Source organism: Malaclemys terrapin, chromosome 9 (assembly GCF_027887155.1).
Source record: "Malaclemys terrapin pileata isolate rMalTer1 chromosome 9, rMalTer1.hap1, whole genome shotgun sequence".
In the NCBI taxonomy this organism is placed as follows: Eukaryota; Metazoa; Chordata; order Testudines; family Emydidae; genus Malaclemys; species Malaclemys terrapin.
In genome coordinates, this window is record NC_071513.1 from 60016638 (window position 1) to 60043687 (window position 27050).

The following is a 27050-nucleotide window of genomic DNA, read 5'->3' on the forward strand; positions in this document are numbered from 1 at the left end:
GCAGACTTTCACAGGTGCTGAGCTCCTGCAGTTCCCATTACGGTCCATGGAAACTGCAGATGCTCAGCACATCTGAGTTGGTGGAGGAGGAAGAAAAACCCATTACCATGTAGCCACCCAGACAATACAATAAAGCTGTTACTTTAATCCTGAGGAATTAGATGCAAGCCAGTGTTTTGGGGAAGTGGATTTATGGGTTGCTATATATGGTCCATCTCATTATTAACTGTGAGTAAGTTGAGGTGGCTATCCACCAAAGCCCTCTCTATCTGAAGCATGACATCTCTGCTTAACTGCTCAATGTTACTTTGCCTGGATCTTCCATCATAAACAGGAAGGCTGTAAAGTTCTGATTCCCAGCACCAGAAGAACCAATATCTTGATTATATGCTCCAATATAGTTCAATGTGTGTGCTTAACAGCTATAAACAAATGCTATTAGATTAATTAGTACAATCAGCTGCCAAGATTTTGTTTGAAAGCAGTCTACCACAATAGAAGCCAATCGGACCCTTCAGCTTTTCTTTAAGGATTTTCCTTTTTAAAGTATTACTCTGCAATGTCTGGGTTTTTTTGGTTTGATCATCTTGCTTTTTGATTTGAAAGTTCATAATGAAAGAACTCAGTGTCTTAAAAAAACAGTTTAAAGTTTAACTTAACTGTACACATGAAAATTCTAACAGCAAGAGAGTGCCTTTTCCTTATGGGTTTTATTGCTACAATCAGGGACTTAGATACAATTTTGTGCTTTCAGCACAAGACACAGAACTCCCATGCTGTGGTCAACAGTCCCTGCAAAAATTTGAAAATAACTGCCAAGTTACTAGACTGATCTATTGTGGGCTTTGCTTTCACCACCATTACAATCTAACAAACAACACACATAAAAGTTGGTTATATGTAGCTGTTTTTATTTTCTTAATGTTACACACAAAATAGCATAGGAATAGGTGATCTATGGGTGTTCTATACAGCTAGTCAGATTGGAGAGCTCCAAATAGGGTTCTGTACTACTGTGATACAACCAGTTCCATGGTAACATCAAGTCTTGGAATATTAACAAATATTCATTTACGGCCTGATCCTGGGAAGAGCTTAGCACCCTCATCTGTCATGAACATCAAGATACTGAGCACACTGCAGGACTGGGCTCTTAGAGATAATTCAGTGATTCATTTCAAATATTTTGGATTGGTGCATGGTCCAGTTTCCCTTCTGGGAAACATTCTTTTTAATAGGCTTATTCCTCTTGAAATGCCAGGTGTTGTTTCTGCACAACACGTTCTTATAACACACTTTCTTGGATTAACATGTGCTGTGCCCGTTGAGTTCACTAGGAGCCATTACATGCATAAGGGCAGAATTAGTAAAATACAGTCTGTTCCAAAGCCCCTTGAAGTTCACTGAAGGACACTGAGTCCGGTAGGCTTTGGTTCAGGCCCATAATTAGCAATACGTCCAAGGTAATATCAGTCTCATTAGAACATTAATTTTCAGTGGATTTTAAAATGTGTCCATTTATTACAGTTGGCCCCAACACAGTCACAAAAATTTTGCTCTCTCACTGGCTGTTAACCAAACTTTCCCAAGTGTTGAAGAGTCCCATATTGGTTGTACAGCATAACCCAGACAGACAATACAGCTTTAGGTTAAGCCAAGTTTATTCCTTCTCATCAAAAACTAATATGGCTGCTAGATCCCATCTACTTTCATCTTCCCCTCACATACGCTGGCTTCCACACCTTGAGGATTTTAATCAACTTCCAATTGAAAGCTTAAAGAGGCAAGAGCCTCAAAATATTAAGACAGCATCGTTATAGGAAGCTCAAAAATAGCGGAAGTATAAAAATAAGACAACTTTCTACAAAGATCAAAGCTTAGGCACCCTACACCTTTTCCCCAATAAGAAAGCATGTACATGTCTGCTCACTGGTTCCTCCACCATGCCCAGCACAGCTCAGTTTGTATTATAAAGCAGGACTCTGCAACTGGTCAGGAATGAGAAACCACTCAGCAGTAGTGAACCAGTCAAAGGCGGGAACAGCTCCTTGGGGGTTTCTTAAATGGGAAGGGTGACAGGAAGAGAATTCCTTTAATGGTGAGCTAATGGTCACTGTCAGGGATTGGGTTTTATATACACACAACCTCCCCAGACATCACAGCATCCATATACCCACCACCAGGCAAGACCTTGCTATGGGGAACTGATGGGATGGTAAAGTAACTGACAGGGAAAGCGGATCTACAGCTCATCTGTGACACACTGGCCCATACCATAAAACACACGGCATAGCCTGCATACAAGGTCCACTAGAGTTTCTTTCCCATTTTCCTTTTCTCTCAATCTGTTTTCTGTCTGCTCCCCCTTTTCCTATTCATCCATGGTCCCCTCCTCAAACCAACTCCAGCTTACCCTTTTAACACACACCTATGGGTACTGCGAGGTCCAGCACTGCAAGGATGGATATGATCAGCGGTCTTCTCTGGACATGGTACAAAGAGCAGTGACAAGAGCTGAGCGCAGGTGCAGGACCTTGCGCACAACAGCCCCTTCCCCACCAATGTATTTGTGACTGGGCATGGGGAAATAACACCCCTGCTCAGATCCCAGAATCTCCCCATCCTATATCATTACCCTGCTATTAAAGTCCGAGACCCAACTGCTTAGAGTCTTACAGACTAGGTTAAAGGCTTGTATTGGTAATAGACGTTTTGCTCGCTTTACAAGTACTGAAATCATTCAAATTTCTTATCGCAGAGAAGGAATTAAGGAGTGTTTCCTCATCTTACCGATCTCCTTGGTGAGAATTTTTTCTTGTAAAATGGGTTTGGGAAGTGGGTATGCTAACTCCACTGCAGATGTATTGCAATAACCCTCCACATTTATTTACGAAAATTCGGTGCCAGCTACTGAAACGTGGAGATCGCCCTAGGGGGACAATTAATAGAATCCTGCGTATCTGTCTTCAGGAGTGTTTTGTGAAGTCAATAGCATAAATTCCCTGAATACATGACTTCAATACACTTAGCGGCTACTGCACTGTAACATGCTGGCGTTAGTTAGTCCAGCTGCTAGACCATTCAAGGCTTAGAAAGAACATAAAGACTCCAGAACAAATGGTTAACAGTCTATTCTTAAGACTGGTGACAAATGACAGCCCTTAACTCTTTGCTTATAATAGTACATTGGTACTAATGCTGATCACTGATCAATGGGCAGAATATAAATCTGTCAGATAGCCAAGCTCCATAAAAAAAGCTCTCTTGAAATTCTCAAGTGCATCTTTAACCATATTTCAATTAAATGGTGCCTTTAAACCTTCGCCTTGGGATAGGTAAAAGTGGGTTAATTATAATTAAGATGTCACTACTAAAAAAAGGGATTCCTGCATTTGTGTTATTAAAAACCTTTACAGTAAACAGTACTTTGCAAAATATATTATTGCACAGGAAGAATAAATAAAGGTTTTTTGGAGCTACAAAGACAAAGATCCCAGGGAATCTAGAAGACCCAGAACAATGATCCCAGGGCCATTCCAGTCGCTGCTCCAGCGAGCATACCCAGTGCAAGGTCTCCATCATTGTCACGGTAACGTTCTCGAATGATGACATGATTTGCAGTGGGCTGGCCATAAGGTCCTAGAAAGTAGTAATAGTTTGGTTAGGAAGAGAGTTTGTACATATGTTTTGATTTAGATGCAGGCTTGAAAAGCCTATGCATTCACCCACACTTTCCCACCCCGTATACTTGAACACTGTAACAAATTCTTTCCTTGCAGTTGGTATGGTGAAAATCAACTCCCCTCGGAGTTGGGTGCTGATGCCAATTCTTGATCCTGCTAGGACAGAGTACAGACAGCAGCCTTCCCCAACATCACAGAACGGGAGGAGCATAAATCTATGGCTAGCCCACAGGGCAGAGGTGGGCAAACTACGGCCCGCGGGCCACATCCGGCCCGCACGACCCTCCTGCACTGCCCCGGAGCTCCTGCCCTGGGAGGCTAGCCCCCAGCCCCTACCCCCCACAGCCTCAGCTCGCTCGCTCCACCACAATGCTCTGGGTGGCGGGGCTGCGAGCTCCTGGGGCAGCACAGCTGCAGAGCCCGGCCTGACCCGGTGCTCTGTGCTGCATGGTGGCAACGGCATGGTTGGCTCCAACCGGGCGGCACGGCTGTAGCACCACCAGCCACCAGTGCTCCAGGCAGCGAGGTAAGGGGGCAGGAAGCAGGGGGGGTTGGATAGAGGGCAGGGGAGTTCGGGGTGGTGGTTAGGGGCTGGAGGTGTGGATAGGGGTCGGGGCGGTCAGAGGGCGGGGAACAGGGGTTGAATGGGGGCAGGGGTCCCCGGGGGCAGTCAGGAAGGAGGGAGGGATTGGATGGGGGGGGCAGAGGTCCCGGGGGGCAGTCAGGGAGCGGAGGGGCAGATGGGGCAGAGGGGGGATGGCGGATCAGATGGGGGCGGGCCACGCCTGGCTGTTTGGGGAGGCACAGCTTCCCCTAACTGGCCCTCCATACAATTTCCGAAACCCAATGTGGCTCTCAGGCCAAAAAGTTTGCCCGCCCCTGCCATAGGGCTAGGCAACCAGAGACGTAGGTTCTATTCCTGGATCTGCCACACATTCCTTGTATGGCCTTGAATGAGTTACTTTATCTCTGTGCCTCAGTTTCTCAATATTCAAGATGGAGATAAAATTCCCAACCTCAAAAGTGTGTTGTGGGCTTAATTCGTGTATGTTTGTATTTTGAGATCTTCAGATCAAGTGCCATATAGAAGAGCAAAGGTCTATTACTATATCCAAAGCCAACACATCTCTGCATTGGATTAAGTCTCCAGCTACTTAGAAGTCAGCCCTGCAGCCCCTGCAACTCCTCAGTCTTCCTGTAAGGTTGGCACTTGGAAGAAGAGCTCTCTAGGGAAAACCTAGATGCAGCAGGAAGTGCTCACAGCAATTCACTAAGTGGGACCTTCTCTCTCAGAGTCTATACTAAACCAAGGGCCAAGCACGGTGCCAGAGGGCACTATGTGCAAGAGGGGGTGGTTGAGTGACTTAGAGCTAAAGTCCTGACTGCTTGTGGTCTTTAAGGGCTTGGTAAAAAAAAAAAAAATATTGAAGTCGAAGGGGAAGATTATGTTCCCATAGAATTTTTGGGGGGGCATAGATGTGTTAAGCCAAATCTGTTGGACAATTTCCATCTTGAGTCAGTACAGTCTCTTGCTAAATCCCCAGAACTACTTCAACTGAATACAGAATTCTTCACTTCCTGACTGTGTCTAGTGATAATTACCTCCTTCCTCTCAAAAGGGAAAGGTTAGTCCAGTGGTTAGGGCAAACAGGGGGGTTCCTTCTAAAAACCACCTACCACTACATTCAGCATCAAGAGTGATGGCAATATTCAATAGGAAAGCTATCACTTCATAGTAACTTTAGTCTTGATTAGAACGTGTATGAACCAAGCTGGAGGAAGGAGCTAGTATTCATTACCTTGGTACGGATACTGATAAGGAACAGCATAGGCTTGTCCATTAGAGGCATAGATGACTTGAGGACCAGGAGGGGGATATGCACCATTGTACTGCTCGTAGCCATAAACCTGGGAAAATTAAACGTATCTATTAGAAGATGTTTCGCATCTTTTGGATTTGTTTAAAGTGCTTAAACTCTCCACCCCATTGCTAGTGCAGTTTAGGGATAATCAAAATCCACTATGTGGAAGGCAGCACTGTGTTATGAAATGAGCGTGGGAGACCTTCCCATATAGTTAACCACAGTATTTTGCAAGTTAACATCTTCAGTTCTTGCACCACCAAGTTTAGCCATTGTAGAACTATAATAATGCTGTCACTTAATACACACGGGTGTGGCTGGCCGTGGCTTCTAAATAATCCTGTCTTGTCATATGCTAGAAAAGCACAGCCATTCAGCAGTTGACAAGATGGGACCAGTAATGTCATGTTAACATCCCTGATCCCTCATGATAAACACCCTGAGGCAGTCTTTTCACTAATCTAAGGAATGAAGCATATTGCTCACCGTGACTGCTGTTCACAATCAAAACTATTTATAAACAAGAGACTGGTTGTTCTGTTCCAAAGCCCAATCAGTAGCACAGAAAAGGACCAGTATTTGAATAATATCATATAGTATAAGTCAGAACATGCTGAGATCAGCAAATATTTTGGTCCAATTGCTGCCCCATCCTAACCCCCATGAAAACAGAATATATATCTAGCTATATATACACACGTTTGGGAACTATAGTTACCCGAGTTACTATGAAATCCTGGACTCAAAGTCCCTATCTGTTTTACAAATGTCAGCTTCGTTTATAAAATAGAATTTTTATCCTGGAAGTGCAGATATATTGTCAAAGCCTTCCAAAAAATTATTGCATCTCCTTGTATTAAGGGTGAAAACCCAAAATTAAGGACATATGGCCAAGATTTGTAGAAGTGAGTAGTGATTTTGGGATGCCTCCATTTTTCTCTGCCCAATCTGAGACACCTTAAAGGGGCCTGATTTTCAGAAGTGCTGAGCAACCACCCAGAAGTCAAGACCCTTTAAAGGTGCCTCAAGCTGGGCACCCAAAACCACTGCTCATTTTTAACATCTTGAGCTTTTTCTATTTAAAAATAAATGTTTAAGAAAAAAGTCAAACCAATAGCACTTCCAAGGAACAGAGTCTGAGTGTTCGATACAGTCTTTCACACTTATTTTATGCTTCCTTATTACACCCCTACCTCAGGTGATGGGGTAGCGTACGCTGTGTATGGGGGAGGAGCGGAGGAAATTGCAGTCTCATCGTACATCACTTCAGAACCAACATAGCCCTAAACATTAACAAAGTAGACAGCAGTTATTCACTTCTTTACATTCAGGAGAACAGACTAGAACATGGACTAAACATACAAGTGACCCAACAGTAAACTGAAGTATTCCTAGAATTCCTGAGTATATTTATTACTGACAAGTGTCAATATCACACCATACCTATGCTTTAAATGAGGAGCTTTATTACAGTAGCACACAATACAGGCACCAAGTTTGAAAGGTTTTCTAGAGGATATAACTTCATGGGGTGATCCACAGCAGGAAGAAAGAGGAGAGAGAGTGCATCACATAATGCCGCAGCAGGAGACTGAATAGGGGAGCAAACCTTCAGCCAGATGGCCAGGTAGGAGCCAGCAATGCAGAGCAGCTCCTTGAATCAACTATTTTTTTTCTCTGACTCGTTTTATTCCCCTTACCTTAATGTTTTCAACTGATAGGTTATTGTTTTCTTGTTCAGGTTAAATTGATTAATTTGTAGATGGGGAAGGAGCATTCTTCTCATACAAGTTCATATACTCTGCTTTCAGGTGCTCTGGAGTAATTCCACTGAGCTCAACGGAATTACATCAGTGCAACTGAGTACAGACGTTAGGATCAAAGGTAAAGATCACAGCTGCACCCAAACATTTCATACCAGTGACTTAAGCGTCTCAGCAACCCACGTACTTTGCCTACAAATAAGACAAGGACCAGAAAATAGCAGATCTATATTTAAAAGTCCCCTTCCTTCAGCTGTTTGTAGAAACATACATAATTTAAAACATTACACTGAAGCTATTTTTAGAAGCACCCTCTGCTGAATCTGTGTCCCTTCCAAAGGCAGTGAGGAGGGGCGGGGAAGTAACTCACACAATAACCACAGCAGATTTCCAGTGGTTTGTTTATTTATGTTTCAAAACGGCCTTGGATGTTTTTCCCTAGTTATAGCAATGCACAATGCTGCTCCTATTCAACCAGAGGCTTTCTATAAGAAAAAGGCTAGCTTGATAGCTGTACTACTCCTATAAGCTCCTAAAAATATTCTCTCCCTCCCTCCCTGCAAACACACAAGTAGATTTAGACACACAAGGATTTCCACTGAACTCATGGCACTGCTCAGGTATGAGAATTTGCAGGATCACAGCCTAAGTGACCCAATTGTCAGAAGTGGGAAGCACCCAGCTAGTCCTGCTGAAGTCAGTGGGTGCTGCTGGATGCTCAGCGCTTTTGAAAGTATGATCACTGAGATCCTGCAGATAGACTTCAAATACTTAAACTTCTTCTTTATTTGAAATCTTATCCTAGGGGCTTAACAGTTGATAGCATCTGAAGGTCACTCTCTATGGCCTCATCTACACTCACGGCAGCTTGTAGTATCACACTGCAGTGCAAACTGGCTGTGTCCACACTGCAGTGCGTAGCTACAATTAGCAGTGAAAGGCTCTGGCAGCAGGGAGCTGCTGGAGTCTTTTCCCCCTGCTCAAGTCTTTCACTGCGGTGAAAAAAGGCTCCAGCAGTGGGACAGTACATTGCTAAAAATAGCAGTGTAGACATGGGAGGCACTGCTTGGGCATGTAGAGCGCCACATAGGGAACATAACCTAAGGTTCTATCAGGTCTTTACTTGCCAAAGCACCTACACTGCTATTTATACCCATTAGGGTTACCATATTTTGAGCCTCCAAAAGGAGGACACTCCACAGGGCCACGGCCCCACCCCCAGCCCCGCCCACGCCCCAACTCCGCCCCCTCCCCTGCTTCCCGCAAACATTTGATTTGCGGGAAGCCTGAAGCAGGTAAGGGAGGTGTGGGGAGAGGAGGTGCGGCCCAGGCTGGTCCCCCTGGCGTTTCCAGCCTGGGTCGCCCCGGGCCCGGCCCCCGGCCCGCCCAGCACCGCCGGTCCCCGGCCGAGCACCCCCGGCCCGCTCAGCACCCCCGTCCCCGGCCCGCCCAGCACCCCCCGGCCGAGCACCCCCGGCCCGCTCAGCGGCCCCCAGCACCGCCGGCCCTGCCCCCGCCCCGCATGTCCCGATTTTCCCAGACATGTCCGGCTTTTTGGGATTTCCCCCCGGATGGGGATTTGGAGCCCAAAAAGCCGGACATGTCCGGGAAAATCCGGACGTATGGTAACCCTAATACCCATGCTAGGGGAGCATGCAGTGTATGTACTCCACACACCACCATAAGCGTCGACATAGCCCAAGATATTAGTTAGGGCATAATTTGCAAAGCTGATGGCTACCAGTTAGCCTCAGCATCGAGGTTACTGAATGTTTACAAAACTCCCTATATTTTTGAATTCTATGTGCAATGACACTGATTCAAGGGTAAAAAAGGAGTTCTGCACCCCCTCTGGTTTTCACAGATTCATTCCTTTGCCCTCTGTTTAAAACCACAATGCAGCATAATGTGGCATTCTGCACGGTAAAGCAGTTACTTGGTACAAGAAAATAGCACTTTTACCACACTACAAATATTGCTTCGGGTATCCAAAAATATAAATTGTGTCACATGATGGGATGTAGCAGCTATTGTGGCAATGTGGGTGCCAGGACTATGAAATAAGCTTTTGGATGCAGGGGTCAGTATTTCCCAATGGAATGCAGTATTTCAGAGACCTGGTATCTAAGGCTATATCTACCTTGCAGCTGAGGTGTGTGCTTAAAGCAGGGATAGACAAGACTTGTGCCGGCTCAGCTTGAGCAAGGATGCTAAAAACAGCAACACAGATGTTGCCAAATTAGCAGCAGCTTAGGCTCACCACCCCATTTCAAGCCCTCCCAACCCCTCAAGTCTGACCTCAGGTGGCTAGCCCATGCCACCACCTGTGCAGTAATGTCCACATTGCTATTTTTAGTGTGCTAGCTTGAGCTGAGGCAGACCAGGTCTGCCTACTAATGCTGGGAATCGCACCTCCCAGCTGCAGTGCACATATCCCCTTAATATTGCTCTTTACCGATTTGGGGAAAGCGATTGCCAGAAAGTGCTCTATGAGCCAACCTCAAAGAAAGGCAAAAAAAGTGAGTCAACGGCAGAAGTAGGATGGCTAGGCCTTCCAGCAGAGCAAATGCCACAAGTTATCATAAACTGCAAGGGTTTACAACTGAGCACAGATCTGTCTTTACAGATGAGGGAGTGAATAAGCCATTTTTCATTAGAGCGAAGCTTAAGGTGCCAACAAAAGGATTTTTATTCCGTTTTCCAGGGAGTTTACGGTGGCAATATTTAGATACAAGATAGAACATTTGACTCAAAAGACACACACAATGTTAACTGCAAACGCAAACTATGCATTTGAGCATGCAGTTACCCAGTTTGAATACATACATGAACCATTTTTTGCTGAAGCCCAAGTTTCTGAAGTTAGTTCTATAGAGAATGATTTCCACAGAACTACATAAAGCAGCTTGCAAAGCCAGATTTTGCATCTTCTACAAGTGAGTCTAGCAACTGTGTAATATCTACATAAATGTGGCTGTCACTCATTTCAGCTAGAGGCTTCTCTACACATACACACACCCCACCATCATCTGGCTTCCTTGCGGACTACCCGCATATAGATGGACCTGATCCCAATAGATAATGAGAGCGTGAGACAGCCAGACTGTATCTTTACCAGCTACGAAAGAATTCATGAGTACCCACAGTCCCGATGGATGCTCATTCTTAGTCTACAGATCAGCCTTTTCCCCATGCCAATGCTTTCTGAGCCTTACAGCACAGTAGCTGTGGCACTCCAAAAGATCACTCTTCGCCTTTATCTAGGATGCACGGACACAAAACCTCCTTCTACCAGAGTTGTGGGCACCAGATCCATGATGCTCATATACCCCTTTCTGGCCCAGGAAATGCAGGACAAAGCACAAAATTCAAATGGGTTCTTGAAGACCGTGTGAAGGAAAATTGCTAGGCCACTGACTGCCACTCACACACACTCCCTCCCTACCCCATCACCATGGAAACGTTCACAGTGCACTTACCGCATTTGTTCTAGCATCCTGGAGAGCAATTTTCCATGCCCTGCAAGAAACATTATTTAATAGATAAAGAGATACTCCACATTTCTTGTAAGGTTCTGAACAAAATATAGTTAGCCATTAAACCGTACAGCAGGAGCCAAGTTTCAGGAGTCAAGTGATATGGTGGAAAACGTATATCGAAGTTCCTGTGGGTGAAGGTAGCCTAAAGTTAAGGTAGGACATATGCACAGAGGGATTGCAGGAAGGAGGTATTAATACTTCTGTACAGTCCATAAGCTATGGCAGGAGTAACTTGTGCTGTTTTGGGGCTCCTTGTTGTTAGAATACAAAGAAGGGTAACAAAGAGCCAGGCATTAAGAGGCAGGAGACCTGCAGCCACACGGAGGACGGGGCATCACTACTAAAGTAACAATTTGGAGTGGAGAGAGGGACACGGATGTCCGTCCCCCCCATCCCTTCAGCCAAATTACACCTAAAAAGAAGAGAAACAAGAGCCCATATCAAAGGAACATTCTTCCTCTCAGCATTTGCCAGTGTGCAGCTACCTTGAGGAATTCCAGAATATTTGGGCCCATTCTTGGGCTACAAAGAGCTAAGTACAGCATATTAAATAACATTCTTTGGAAACTCACAAGCAGTCATCTGCACTCTCTGCACAGAGGTTGATTGTTTTCCCATCCCGACAAACAATCTGCAGCAAACAGTCTCTTGGCTTCCCCTCTGGGGGCTGGAAATCTATTCCAGAAAAAGAAAGCAAAAGATTTCCATTTAATATATTGGAAAACAAAATCCTTAACTTCTTGAAGATTCTAATTAATTCACATTGTCTCAGTCCTTCTGGTCAGGTTTGAGTAAAGCAATGAGGTTGAGATATACAGGTTTTGGTCTCCTAGGGCACATACACTGCAATAAAAGACCCACAGCATAGCTGCGGCTGGCCTGGGTCAACTGACTCAGACTGTGAGGCTAAAAAATTGCAACGTAGACATTTGGGCCCAGGCTGGAGCCCAGGGATCTTTCTCATGGGGTCTCAGAGCCCAAGCCTGAACATCTACACCGCAATTTTATAGCTCCATAGCCTGAGCCCTGCAAGCCCGAGTCAGCTAACCCAGGTCAATCACAGTGTAGACATATCCCTAGGGTAGAGGCTCCATCAGGACAGGAGAAAGTTACTACAGCTTAGACTGGCTGTCAGTCGAAAGCCTCTTAGGGAAGGATTCCGGCCTACCAGCTCGGATTTCGTTGTCACTGTATATAAAATGTCAGGTTTCAGAGTAGCAGCCGTGTTAGTCTGTATCCGCAAAAAGAACAGGAGTACTTGTGGCACCTTAGAGACTAACAAATTTATTAGAGCATAAAAGCTTATGCTCTAATAAATTTGTTAGTCTCTAAGGTGCCACAAGTACTCCTGTTCTTTTTGTATATAAAATGTTAGGCTAAAGGTTCTGTTAGAGACAAAACTGCACACACAAATCTTTCTTGTCCAAGTGGGTTAAAAAAAAAAAATGCAGGCAAACACACAGATTAAATTTCTTCAAGCTCTCTCCTACCTGAAATCAGAAGCTGCCTGCACATATGGCATCAGCTCAGGAGACCCCCAGCAATTTTGTGCTTTAGGAAAGATGCAACAGTTTTTCAGACCATGAAACCATTTGCAACTTCAAGCCTCAACCAGTTTTAAAACAAACACACATGTTGAATTTAAAAAGCTGCAATGACGAAGAATCACTTACCTGTTACTAGACCAAGCAGAACACCAGTGTTAGAGAGTAATTACATGCTAAGAGCACGCTAGTTCAGTGAGTATATCCTCTCCCCAACAAGACAGACATGCCAGCCTTGCTGCCTACCAGGGAAGGTCATGCTGAAATCTGGGGAAACATATTCACGGGAGTGGATTGCTAACCAACCTGAACCCGCTCAACTAGAGGCCTTAGCCCTATATTGCCTAATACAGACACAAAGTAGCTGAGTCAGCCAGGAGTCCACATTCCAGATCACTAGCCAGAACACTATAATCCCATTTAGAGGCAAGGAGACAGCTGGATAAGGCCCCATGCACAGAGCCCTGCATAAGCAAAGGCCAGCCTTGTTCCCTGTGTGCTGGCCTCATTACTGAATACAATGGCAGGACAGAATGCAGAATGAAAGGCGCTGCAGCCTTCCCAGGACACTGTGGAGAGCACCAGCCTGAACATCACCAGTCAATGCTGTGTGTGTATTTCTTGCTGGGTTGTGCCCACTGAAAGGGTGTTTCTTTACCAAATAAATACACTCTCTACCGCTGGTGTCCTTCTGGTCGATCAAGTATCAAGTGAACACGTCTCTTAAAAAAAAAAAAAAAAAAAAAAAGGGTGTGCTAGAAATGAGCTTGCTAGTACTTGGATGGGGCCATCCCTCTAGTTCTCTTTTCTCCTCCCAAGCCTCTGGACAGTGCCAACTCCACAATGTCCATCAGAAGCGCATGACATCAGGTGCATCAGCAGTCTGCTATCCGTATCCCAAACTCACTTCTGCCACTGTGCAGCCATTTACTCAGAGTATACGCTAGCAGAATCAGTGTCATATACACCGCTACCTTGATATAACGCGACCCGATATAACACGAATTCGGATATAACGCGGTAAAGCAGCGCTCCGGGGGGGCAGGGCTGCTCACTCTGGTGGATCAAAGCAAGTTCAATAGAACACGGTTTCACCTATAACACGGTAAGATTTTTTGGCTCCCGAGGACAGTGTTATATCGAGGTAGAGGTGTATCACAAGTTTACCATCACTCAAGTAGTGTTTTATATGTGAATTGTGGCAAATGCCAAGATGATCTACCACATGATACAATGCCGTGAGAAGCCACTCCCTTTATTCGTTTACAGGTATGGAATCAGGAAAGAAATTTTAAAAATTAAAAAGCACATGTTCTACCTCGGCATTCGTTTCCCACTCTGATGTTGATGCACTGCACTCGCATGTGGACTTTATCCTCTATGTCATGCCGCTGCTGATCGTCATAGAATAGCAAATGGCCATCAGACCATAGGTCAAACCAATTCTTCTTCCAACGACGTAAAATAGTGCCTAAAAGAATGAAGACAGTCACTTCTGGGAGCACTGATTGGAAAATGCTCGTGTCTAATATGGCCAAAGCACCTTTTCAATTTGACACTTGGAACAAGGTATTCTGAGGGTCCAACAACTAATTGCTAATTCATTGTGCATCACGAAATCTCAGCTTCAAAACAAAGAGACAAACAGTGTACAACAAATAATGCACACGATAGCTAGGCCTTATGTGTTATTTCTTATTTAACGATTAGCGTTATGATTGCTAGGTTGTTTTTTTAAGCTAACAATCTAATGCTTCAGAATTCTAGCATGCTAGTGACCAAGTACTACATGGGACCAAGTGAATAAGCAAAGGCTGGTAGTTGTCCAGTAAATTTTCCAAGCTCCACTTATAATAATCCATTTGGTTAGGTTTTTATTTTTTTCCACAAACCATTACTTATAGAAGACAACTATCAAACCAGGTGTGCTCAGCTATAGCAATGCCTATGTTCCCATTATTGTAATCCAAAAGGTCAGATGGTGATGCTATCAAAATAGACCGTTTCTTTTGGTCCAATATCCTTGAGAACATCCTTATAGAATTGTTTAAATGGGACACAGGGAAATATATTTTTCCCCACTGATGGTCTACAAGAGAAACCGACACACACAGCCAAACTGTTGGGGAAAGTAGGTAAAAAGCCCATCACTCACTTTGCCGAAGCAGCCATCCACTCTTCACAAATGCCATCTCTGTTTACTCTAGGGTGAGAAAAGAAGAAAATTTAAGAAGAGACAACCATAATTTTCAATACATTACAATAATCAATCAGGGAGAAGAATCTCTAGGCACCCTGGCTAGTTGTAACACCTTGGTGCATCTAGCTGATGTGTGCACAAGAGTGTCTCCTTCCTCAAATTCCTCAAACATTGACTACATGGCTGGGATACAGTCTGAACCATTTAAGAGTGTTCTGCAAGGGTTACTGGAAAACTCTCCAGATAATCTTTTGGCAGCTGGGAAGATACCCAGTAAAGATCAGTTAATATTCCACAAACTTTTACACTATTAGTGAATGCAATGAAAACCATCCTATGATGTTAGGAGATACTTTCACTACTAGTGACCTATTTCTGTTCTTTACTAAGTCATGTTATCAGACATATAGATGAACACAATATGTTGAAGAAGAGTCCACATGGCTGGGAAATCATGCCTCATAATCTATTAGATTTCTTTGAGGGGCTCAACAAGTATGTGAATAAGGGTGATCGAGTGTATATAGTGTACTTGGATTTTCAGAAAGCCTTTGACAAGGTCCCTCATCAAAGGCTCTAAACCAAAGTAAGCAGTCATGGGATAGGAGGGAAGATCCTTGCATGGACCAGTAACTGGTTACCAGATAGGAAACAAAGGGTAGGAATAAATGGTCAGTTTTCACAGTGGACAGAAGTAAACAGTGGGACTCCCTAAAGATCTGTACTGGGACCAGTGCTTTTCAATATATTTATAAATGATCTGGGAAAAGGGGTAAATAGTCAGGTGGCAAAGTTTGCAGACAATAAGAAATTACTCAAGATAGTTAAGTCCACAGCTGACTGTGAAGAATTACAAAGGGATCTCACAAAACTGGGGGACTGGGCAAGAGAAAGGCAGATGAAATTCAATACGTGCAAGATAGTGCTAATCGAAAAACTTAATTCCAACTATACACACAAAATGATGGGGTCTAAGTTAGCTGTTATTACTCAAGAAAGATCTTGGACACATCATGGATAAGTCTCTCACATCCGCTCAATGTGCAGCAGCAGTCAAAAAAGTTAAAACAATGCTAGGATCTATTAGGAAAGGGAAAGAGAATAAGATACAAAATATATTGCCACTATACACCCATAAAGCCAAGGTACACCCAAACCCTGAATATTGCGAGAAGTTCTGGTTGCCCCATCCCAAAAACGAAATACATTCAAATTGGAAAAAGCACAGAGAAAGGCAACAAAAGATATTAAGGTTTTGGAACAGTTTCCATATAAGGAGAGATTAAAAAGACTAGCACTGTTCATCTTAGAAAAGAGACTGAGGGTGGATCTGTTAGAGGTCTACAAAACCATGAATTTTGTGGAGAAAGTGAAAGTGTTATTTATCCTTTCATATAACACAAGGATCACCCAATGAGATTAATAGGCAGCAGGTTTAAAACAAACAAAAGGAAGTACTTCTTTACACAATGGACTGTCAACTTGTAGAATCTGTTGCCAGGGGATGTTATGAAGGCCAGAAGAATAACTGGTTTCAATTAAGAATTAGATAAGTTCATGGAGAATACATCTACCAATGGTTATTAGTAAAGGTGATCAGGGACACAACCTCATGCTCTGGGTGTCCCTAAGCCTCCGACTGCCAGAAGCTGGGAGTGGATGAGAGGGGGAAGGATCACTCAATAGTTGCCCTGTTCTGTTCATTCCCTCTGAAGCATCTAGCACCAGCCATTGTCTGGAGACAGGATTCTGGGCTAGATGGACTACTGGTCTGACCCAGTATGGCCATTCTTATATTCTCAATATTAAAGACCAGTTTTGAGTTTCATTTGAACTGACAAAAGCAACACATTCCCAACTAAAACTGCCACTTGCCACTAGGAGGGGTGAGAGTCAGCAGGTGACTGATTCGTGTTGGGGAATGAAGACGACATTCTCAATTTCATAACTGTTCCCCTGGTTTTCATGACACTCCACGAACTTCCTCTATTCTACTTCTCAAAACTCATAAGCTACATGACCACCCTAACTTCCCCATCCAGTCAGAACTTCCAACCGTGCCCTTCTTTCAGTCCTTGCTGAATGCCTGCCCCAGCTATCCACCCTACAGAAAAGCTCACCAGGACAGAAAGGACATAATGTAATGTTAATGGGGAGGGGAAGAGTTCTCCTTTATGACCTGTGTTGTCCCATATCAAAACTGTCTCCATCTCCCTCAGAGAGGCACTGTTGTTCCTGAACTTGCACCTATTTAAAATGAAAAGTTCTTATTTCTCTTTAGCTTTCAAGTGACACTATAAAATGCTTGATACTGCACATAAAGGACACTACATTAAACCAAGTTCTATTGCACATTATACTCACCTGCTGGGCTGCTACATTCTGGATTTGGTTGCATGATAAAGGAAATTGAACAAACCTCAAAAGGAAATGTAGGGAGGAGGGGATTTTGTTTTATAACACAGATGTTTTGACTGTTATTTATTTTTAAAGGGTTGGGTTTTGAATCACAGCCAGGTGAGTAGACAGAGCAGCTAGAACAAAAGTGTTGTTTTTTTAACTTGCAGCAAGGTCAATCCTTCAGGCACAATTTAACTTGTAAATTAAGACTATGAAAGATGCAGGAGTTTAAAGGAGATTCAGACCCCTTTGAACCTACTACTCAACATTTGCTTGTTATGAAAGTACACAAAAAATGTCCATTAAAGGTCTCACTGATTTGGCATACTTTAACAAGTTTGCTGTCCTCTACCCCTTTCCAGCTGAGGATCTAAAAGAGCTTTACAAAGAAGACTCAATACCCTTGCAAATTATGGTAACTATCCCCTTTTAGAGATGGGGAAATTGGAACAGCTACCAAAGTCCTGTCATCATAATTTGTAATTACAGATAAAAAAAAAGTGCAGAAATAGCTCCAGTATCAAATGCTCCCATGTACTCTCTGAATTTAGAAGGAAAAGTTCTCTCAGGCAGAGACTATCTGTTCAGTTTTAGCTCAGGTCCTTTATTAATATCAAATTATAAACCTTACCACACATACAAAAAAAAGGTTTAAAATGGAAATCCTAGTGAGCACTCAGGTAATGCTTTACTACCCAGTTCTTACAAGATTCTAAAATATTCTTAGGCCTGTAAGCATGACATCTGCTCCTCTGTCCCTTTTCTGATCTCTAAGTGCACATCTTCAGGTGTCAGGCCCCATGCCTTTACTTAGCCCCAGGTGTAAGTCTGCCACTCTCAGACCAGGCCCCAGGCTACAGTATCCTGTGTATCAACTGCTCTGATCCTAGTAGCAGGTCCAACTGAGTTTGAGCAACTGCTACTGCACCCACCTTGATCTCTTCAGCAGTCTGTGACCAGAAGCATATACAGTGACCAGACAGCCTTCTTAAACTGCTTATTCTAACAGTAGAAAAAAAGCATTTACAGAAAAAGAATTTTAAACCAACCAAGTCTCCATGAATGTCTCTCTTACCTGAAAAAGAGCTCTATGTAAACTTGAAAGCTAGTCTCTGGCCTTGGCTACACTGGCAATTCACAGCGCTGCACTTGCTGCGATCAGGGGTGTGAAAAACACCCGCCCTGAGCGCAGCAAGTGCAGCGCTGTAAAGCGCCAGTGTAATCAGCGCCTGCAGCGCTGCACGCTCTCTCGCAGCACTGCACGCTATTCCCCTCGGAGAGGTGGAGTACTTGCAGCGCTGCGAGAGAGCTCTCGCAGCACTGGCGGTGCGACTACACTTGCGCTTCACAGCGCTGCTGTGGCAGCGCTGTGAATCCGCGAGTGTAGCCAAGGCCTTTCTCTCACCAGCACACGCTGGTTCAATAAAAGATATCACCTCACCCACCTTGTCTCTCCAATATCCTCAGAGCGACACAGCTACAACACTACTACATATCTTACCTAAAGGCTTACCATCCCCAGTTGGTAACCTAAGCAGGCCTCACTTCAGACAACCCTATCTCTGTGTCTCTGGTTCCCCCAAACCACTCCTGCCCCCCTTGAGAGTCCTCTTTTAAACTGTCCAGAACTTTTTTTGATCTCTAGTGTGTGCAGACCTGTCAAGGCTGCTTCCCCACTCTGAACTTTAGGGTACAAATGTGGGGACCTGCATGAAAACTTCTAAGCTTAACTACCAGCTTAGATCTGGTCCGCTGCCACCATTCCCAAAGCTTATTCCCTTCCCTGGGAAGCCTTGAGAAACTCTTCACCAATTCCCTGGTGAATACAGATCCAAACCCCTTGGATCTTAAAACAAGGAGAAATTAACCATCCCCCCTCCTTCCTCCCACCAGCTCCTGGTGGATCAAGATTCAACCCCCTTGGATCTAAAAACAGGGAAAAATCAATCAGGTTCTTAAAAAGAAGGCTTTTAATTAAAGAAAAAGGTAAAAATCATCTCTGTAAAATCAGGATGGAAAAATAACTTTACAGGGTAATCAAACTTAAAAGGCTCAGAGGACCCCCCTCTGGCCTTAGGTTCAAAGTACAGCAAACAGAGATAAACACTCTAGTAAAAGGTACATTTACAAGTTAAGAAAACAAAGATAACTAACATGCCTTGCCTGGCTGTTTACTTACAAGTTTGAAATATGAGAGACTTGTTCAGAAAGATTTGGAGAACCTGGATTGATGTCTGGTCCCTCTCAGTCCCAAGAGCGAACGACTTCCCAAACAAAGAGCACAAACAAAAGCCTTTCTCCCCCGCCAAGATTTGAAAGTATCTTGTCCCCTTATTGGTCCTTTGGGTCAGATGCCAGCCATGTTACCTGAGCTTCTTAACCCTTTACAGGGAAAAGGATTTTGGAGTCTCTGGCCAGGAGAGATTTTATAGTACTGTACACAGGACAGCTGTTACCCTTCCCTTTATAGTTATGACGAGACCTTTTCTTATCTGGGCATTGTCTCTTAACAACGCTCAAGTGTTTTCTGCGAAGTAGCTTATCTTGAGCCATTCTTTCCCTTCCCGCTTGTTTTTTCCATACACCTCCCTTAAACTACTAAGCCAATCTAATCATACAGTAAATGTCCAATAACCAAGTCAATGCAGAATATTCATAATTCCAGAGTAGCTCCATGCCTGTCACAATTCGGTCTACAGGAGGCTGGCACATCTTACCTGCAGGATTCCAGATATTTTGTTATCCAGGCAGGAAAGACAACAGAACATACTAGAGCAGTTTCAGACATTAAACAAACATCACACAATCAGGCTGGGTTACAACATAAGACGAATAGGAGTCATTTAAGGTTTTTACTATACATCAGTGTTTCTGAAGGACCGGTGTGTGGATCGATGCCAGTCCCTGAGATCTCCCTGACACAATTTAGGAAGTCAGCAAGAGGAACCCTGGTATCAAAAAGGTTGAGAAACACTGCTATATATGACAGACAGTTGGTGAAATTCCTCCGAGGTCAGAACCCAGTTTTTAAAATGAGGGGAAAAAGTACTGTCATTGTCTTACGGCGCATTGCATTACAAGAGTATCTTCAAGCACCTCTTGTATTTCTTAGTAGCTCTGCTAGGGGTGTATAGAGAGATACTGAAATGTGTCTTATTAACTGCAGTTTTGTATTCTTTAGCATCAAGTGGCTAATTACCTTATTACAACATGATCAAAGACTATGGAGAAAGGCAAACTGCTAGCAGATGATAGCCTAGCCTAATTATTGTATTCCCAGGACTATTAATAAAGAAAACTGCTCCCTCTGTACACAGTCAAAATTCTGGAAGTTTGGGATGGTGAGATCAGCTTCTAGACAGGCATTAAACTATGATGTGTATTTAAAAATAAAGCTTTTAATTACAGCTGGCATTTAAGCCATCTTGCTAGTTCATCCATTTTGATTAGAATCCTTTGTAAGATCATATCCTGCTTTAAACCAGCTCATATCCTGCTTTAATGCTAGCTTAATGCCAGAAAACATACTTGCATTACACATCAAGGCTCCAAACCTTCATACACTTTTACAATTGCTATTTTTTATGCATTGCTTTCAACTGGACTAAGTGTATGTGAAGATAATCAATCATGCACTTAAGACTTCACAGGATCACAGCTTAAATTCTCACAATTGTGATAACACTATCAATATGTCCCAATGCTCGTTAGCTATGCCATCAGCATCACAAATGCACCCCTTTTCCAGCAAGATATCAACTGCTAGCATTGGACACAAACTCTTTCCCCACTAATTCCTAATACTGGAAAATTAGCAGTTGTTGGCATGTATGTTAGATCTCTTCTATTTTATTACCCTCTGGATTTGTTTTGTGTTAGTGGGTCTCTTTATATATTCTCCCCCATTTAAAGTGACTAACTGTAACTGATCAGGTTAACATGAAATCTAGATCAGTGGTTCCCAACCTCCCCCCCCCCCCCCCCCCCCGCCCCCAGAGCACTTGAAAATTGCTGAGGGTCTCAGTGGACCACTTAGTGAGCTTTCCAAATGTTGTTTGTACCGTTAGCTAACGATTGTAAAGCTCTTTGGATAAAAACACTATATAAAAAAAACTTAATTTTTGTTCTACAAATTAAAGCACACAACTCATATTTTCATATCAGTAGTCTTACCTTTCTAATGCAATGGATATGCCCTCTCCCACCCTGCCGCGGCAGCCTCTGAACTGGGGCAGGATAGGAGGGGGTCTCTCTCCCACCACAGCAGCCATAGAGCTGAGGCTGGGAAGGAGGGCCATCTCTCCCTGGCAGCCACAACCCTGGAGCTGGGGAAAGACACCTCCTTTCTCTGGGAAGTGCAGGGCGGCAGCAGCCAAATTCTCCCCACCCGCCTCTTCTCACCCCACTGCTCCCTCCCCTTCCTATTCCCCTCCCAAGGCCACCACCTCACCTTACATGTGCGTCTTCTCCAGGGTCCAGGCACCTAATTAATGGACCCAAGCCTGCATGGCTCCACTAATTAGGTGGGTGGCCCTCCACTCTCTCATGTGTGGCCGCCCAGGCGCACACCTTAGAGGAAACTATCAGCTGACCACCTGAATGGAGCTCACGGACCACTGGTGGTCCGCAGACCACAGTTTGAGAGCCTCTGATCTAGAGGTGACCATAGTTTACAGCACTCAGAAAACACAAGATCAAGTGCTACTAGAGGCTCTCCATATTTACACTTTATTGCTGCATAGAGTTCTATGGCTTATCTGGTCATGCTACTAACTTCATTTTCTAAAAAGAGGAAGAACCAACAACTTCCTTCCTCCTACCTAAAATAGTTCTATAAAATACCCCAATTACTGTAGCATCTGAGCACCTGATGATCTTTAATGTACACCCTCATGATACCCAGTGCTATTATTCCCATTTTACAGATGGGAAACTGAGGCACAGAGAGACTAAGGCCCAGATCCTTAAAAATGTTTAGTCTTCTAACTTCCACTAATTTCAATGGAAGATAGGAGCCTAAACACCTTTAATGATTTGGACTTCAGTGTCTTGCACAAAGTCTCACGGAAAATTCCATGCTAGCACCCTACCCATGGGCAACCCTTCCTTTCTAGAGCTTCTAAAGCTTTAATTGTATTTAAGCTTTAAAAAAGAAAAAAAAAAAAAAAAAAAAACCACACACACAATTTTCTCCCACATGTGAAACATTTACTATTGAAATACCAATCTATACATAAGGGACAATCTTGTGTGGTACTGAGTGCCCTCAGCAGTTATTAAAGTCAACTGGAGTTCCAACAGTGAACTCTCATGAAATCCCACTGACTTCAGTGGTTGTAAGTGTAGTGTCAGGCAATGAGACAGTTGTTTTTACCTTAGAAACATACCCACACTGTTAGAATAAAATAGAGTTACTCCCCGTGGTATAGAGCAGACATGTTTCTTCCATCACCAGTATTTTTTTTTATTTTTTAAAAGGAGAGACCAAGAAACCTTTTCTTCTGAACAATTAAAAGCTACATATAAAGTTTAGTGGAGGACTGCTTTTTTTAAAAAAATAAGCCCTGTAGAATGTCTAAGTGTATCATACAAAAAACTGTTGATATATCATTACAATGGCAAAAAAAAATCCAGTGGTTGGACAGCAATTGATGATGGCGATAACAATTTGTATTTATACAATATTATACATATATATATACAATACAATCTCATGTATGACAAATTATGTGCTGCAGTAAATTAAAATAAACTAAAATTAATTTAATTAAGTACATGACACTTACTATCAGTGTATACAAGGATAAAAATCACACAGGAAGGTAGAATGTATTACTGTCAGCACATAGAGGGGAGTAGCACTGAAACCCAACAGATGTTCTGCCCTGGACCACTGGTATGGAAATATTCAGTTTTGAGAAGAAATACAATGTATGCAATTCAGGCAACAGTAAATTTGAAGATATTTCCAAAATTGTCAAAGCTAGCTTGATAGGATCAGTTATAATGGAGTGGTATTTGCCTTAAGTTAATGTTTAATAAAAGTGCAACTAATACATGAAAACAGGACTTAAAATAGAACAAATTGGGAAGTTTTGTTGACGCCTGTGATAAATGAATCAATCACTGAAATCTAAAGGCAATAATGTAATGGTGCTCTGCAGACACTGGATATGAATTAACAGCAGCTGGACTGAAAAGCACTATGGCTGTCCCCCACTGTGCAGATTAGCAGCATTCTTCCTCCTCCTGTTCACAGGACAGCTTTCCTATCCAGAAAATGTAAATATAATCCAGAATATCCAACAGTCTCTTTTTGTAAGATCTGTACTATTCCCAGAGGCAGAGTTTTAAAACCTGCCTTCCCTACTTGCATCTGCTTTTGGGAGGGCAAAAGAAAATTGCAGGGACAATTAATAAAATTAAGATGGCAAAGGTCCCAATTCTGCAATTGGATCTCAGTGGGAGTCTGGGCAGGGGTCTGCCCATTCAGACCTAACTGCAGGATTGGGGCCCAGATACCCAATTGTTCCCACCCATTAGATAACACTACTGAGATGTGTATGTAAGTGTCCTGTGAATGACTGAGGATGGAGAATTAAAACAATATAATGAAGGGCAGCCAGGGTGAGGCTGGTCTGAAAATCAGGCCCAGAAAGACCTAGTTACAAAAAGATCAGTTTTGGAATTATGCTAGCACTGAGTTCGGATAATTCACAAGCCAGTCCCTACCCCATCTTGAGGTGGGGTTTCAGGCTTAAGAGCCGTGTTCTCCTCCCTAAACTTGTTCTTCCTCCACACACACACACCCCTTCCCCCTTCTTCCCCACCTCACTGAATAAAAGTTATAGTGCCAAATTCAAACACCAGCTATGTCCACTGAAACAAGTGAGAATACTGCCTTTTAAACTTCCTGATCCCACAACTGGCTACCTATAGGCAGACTCGAGCTTGCTGAAGTAAACATGCTCCACACAGAGCCACTTTCAGGATCTAGGCTAAGATTAGAAAGGGCCAAAGTCATCCAATTCAAAACTGCTCGAGACCTCAGATGCAAATGACTCATTGAAATAATATCCCAGTTACTTCCCTGTCAAATCCACCCCCTCCATTATGCATTCTTGCTTGTATTACGTGGCTGTGTTTCTCTACTGTTACCAGAAATGACTTATAACTTTCCACTACTGAACAACTTATACCTCTGCCATCCTGGCTACGCAGGGCAAGGCATATCCTAGTTTTCCCCAGTCTATCCACAATACAAAGCTTACAAAGCATTCAAAGTCTGCACCACTTTTGTATTCATCCAAAAACATGTCTGGACTCTCTAACCTCACCAATTATATACAGAGCTATAAACACCTAAACCTGAATGAAATTGTTTACTTTTTTTTTTCAGTAAGAAAAAACAAATTGTTTCAGTTTGAAACGAAACAAAAAAAAAAGTTTTCGTTGGGCCACCAAACTGAAAAATCATATATTCAATCAGCTCTACCCGATGCCCTCAGTTTAGTCACAAGTTTCACAATATTTGGTGTTTTTCTTAAAGCCCCAATGCTGGAATCAAGAACGTGCAGGAGAGTCTCGGGTTTCGTTAAAAAGGGAAATTTCTAGTCCTCATGGTTGAGAACAAGCTTGAAAAAATAAAGCATGTGAAACCTAAAGACTCAGAAACCAAAGATAAATAAAAAGATCCTCAAATTTAAAATTATGAGGCTGTTTTTGTTTTGTTTTTTAAATCAGGCTCATGATTTTTTTAATGGGTGGCAATACCACACTTTACAAACATCTCAGATCCTAGGACCGTATTTGGATGACCTAAGCAGAAAGGACATAATTCTCTCCCCCAAACGGCACTGACAACACTACACTAAGATTATGGACAAGGAATATTATCCTAATAGGAAACATGCTGGAGACAAGAGGCCTCTTCTTTTCAGTTAAGCCAAGTAAGTTCAATTGAAATTTTTGTTCTGTTTGCTTACCAGACCCGCCCTAAGACTTCTTCAGTGGAGTGGGAGATTCTTTCGGATTCAAAGGGAAAGGGGAAAAGTCTCTCCTCTGGGGGAAGGAGGAGTTGGCTACACTTATTTCGAGTAGGCAGTGTTGTTGTAGCCACCTGGGTCCCAGGATATTAGAGAGACAAGGCAAGGGAGAGGATATCTTTTATTGGGCCAACTTCTGTTGGGGAGAGACACAAGCTTTCCAGCCACACAGAGCTCTTCTTCAGGTGTGGGAAAGGCAGCTACCCGAAGAAGAGCTGTGTGTGACTGGAAATGTGTCGCTCCCCAACAGAAGCTGGCCCAATAAAAGCTACTACCGCCTTGTCTCTCTTCTTTCAAGCAGACACTTGGCGTCTCCCTGGCTTGTCTCTAGCTGCTTTCTTCTCCCCGCGCTCTGCCCCAGGGCCAGCCCTGCCACCCAGAGCACCTGCCACCCAGGAGTTGCAAACCTGAATGACGCCAGCCAGCCGCGCTGGGGCTAGGGAAGTGGGTGGGTCAGTAGGCACGGTCCCTGTGCCCTAGCCGGGGCCCCGGAGCGGCGCAGCGCAAGACGCAGGTTACAAAACACCGCCTGCCCCTTGGCAGCGTCTCAGCGACCTCGATTCACCTCGCTCGCGCCCGCCTTGCCACGGCACCGGCTCCAGGCAGGACCGCAGAGCGCCTGCCGCACTAGCCCGCCCCGGGGCCCGCTCTTACGCACCTGCTGCTTCGCTCAGAACTGACGCGCAAGCCCCGCGCAGGGCGCCCCGGGCTCCTTCCTGACGCTCACTGCGCTGCTGCGCTCATCGCCCCCTCTCTGACGTCAGCCCGTCCTGTGATCCGTGAGCTCAGCTAATCCTACTGCGCATGCTCCGGGGGCGGCTGGGAGCTGTAGTTTCCAGGGGCGGGGTCAGGAGGCCCCGGTCGCTTCCAGCTTCTGTGCACGTGTCGGTAACCACACCCGTGCCCAGGGGCCCGGCAGCCCGTTGGATCGTCGGGAGTGCGAGCGCTGGGTGGATGCTGCTGCTGGAGAGTTCCTTTTGCCCGCAATTGAAACAAAAGCACTGTCGGAGTGTGGGGGTCACTTTTCTCCCGTGTCGGGTTCACTTTCCCGGGAGGCAGGCACCAGAAATACTGCAGGGGCATGTTTGGAGCCAAAAAATCCCCTACCATTCTCCTGGATTTCAGTTTAATGTCGTGAGACCATGATGCATGTGGCTGCAAGTTCTCCAAACCAGTGTGTGAATGGTGGGGCACGGCTTTAGTTTTTTCCATCTTTGCACTAGTGAACAGGGAGAGAGAGGGAGTTGCTTCATTTATCATATACTGTTCATTTTAAGTAAAAAAAAAAAAAAGTTATTTAGTTGCCCATTTCAATGAACTCTGTTCTAGGTAACTCAATCTCACCATCCCAGCTTCTTCAGGGGTGTGGATTTGGGCCCCATTCACCAAAGTGTGCAAGTAGGTGCCTATTTTTAAACATGTGAGTTGTCTCATTAAAGCTAGCTAGGCACATACGTACGCCCAAGTTCAGCAAGGTACTTTGGTTTAGGTTACACTTGTGGTGGCCTCTTCCCTGACAAAGGTGTTGAACCAGGGTCGGTTCCAGGGTTTTGGCCGCCCCAAGCAGCCACAAAAAAATGTAAAAAAAAAAGCCGCGATCGCGATCTGCGGCGGCAATTCAGCGGGAGGTCCTTCACTCCGAGCAGGAGTGAAGGACCGTCTGCCGAATTGCCGCCGAACAGTTGGATGTGCCGCCCCTCTCCAAAGTGGCTGCCCCAAGAACCTGCTTGGTAAGCTGGTGCCTGGAGCCGGCCCTGTGTTGAACATATACTTAAGGCCCTACCAAATTCACAGCCATGAAAATCACATCACCAACCATGAAATCTGGTCTTTTGTGTAGTTTTTACCCTATACTATACAGATTGCACGGGGGAGAGCCACAAGGTGGGTGAGGTAATATTTTTAATTGGATCAACTTTGGTTGGTGAACAGGGCCGGCTCCAGGGTTTTGGCCGCCCCAAGCAGCCAAAAAAAACAAAACAAAAAAAGCCGCGATCGTGATCTGCGGCAGCAA

General features: G+C 44.1%; 1 protein-coding gene across 3 annotated transcripts; it reads right to left on the reverse strand.

The window, feature by feature from the left end:
- Positions 1 to 890: 890 nt before the first annotated feature.
- PLEKHB2 (pleckstrin homology domain containing B2) lies at positions 891 to 25797 on the reverse strand. 3 transcript variants are annotated; one of them, XM_054040585.1, is made up of 8 exons: positions 25695 to 25797; positions 14547 to 14594; positions 13710 to 13862; positions 11420 to 11522; positions 10788 to 10827; positions 6739 to 6828; positions 5483 to 5591; positions 891 to 3639 (listed from the first exon to the last, which is right to left on the reverse strand). In XM_054040585.1, exons 2-8 carry the CDS (start codon positions 14581 to 14583, stop codon positions 3503 to 3505), a joined length of 669 nt encoding a protein of 222 aa, XP_053896560.1. In that variant the 5' UTR covers positions 14584 to 14594; positions 25695 to 25797; the 3' UTR covers positions 891 to 3502. The 3 variants fall into 3 exon arrangements, with proteins under 3 accessions (XP_053896560.1, XP_053896562.1, XP_053896561.1); XM_054040587.1 differs by lacking the exon at positions 25695 to 25797 and adding an exon at positions 25602 to 25643; XM_054040586.1 differs by lacking the exon at positions 25695 to 25797 and adding an exon at positions 25444 to 25576.
- Between the last annotated feature and the right edge of the window lie 1253 nt (positions 25798 to 27050).

What these genes read in the sequence shown, in the direction of transcription:
- PLEKHB2 (XM_054040585.1), bottom strand. Translation starts at nt 14,583, where the DNA reads ATGGCATTTGTGAAGAGTGGATGGCTGCTTCGGCAAA. An exon ending in ACGCTACCCCATCACCTGAG is followed by an intron (nt 5,592 to 6,738) that starts GTAGGGGTGTAA and finishes TAATTTTCCCAG; the next exon opens with GTTTATGGCTACGAGCAGTA. An exon ending in TTATCAGTATCCGTACCAAG is followed by an intron (nt 3,640 to 5,482) that starts GTAATGAATACT and finishes ACTACTTTCTAG; the next exon opens with GACCTTATGGCCAGCCCACT.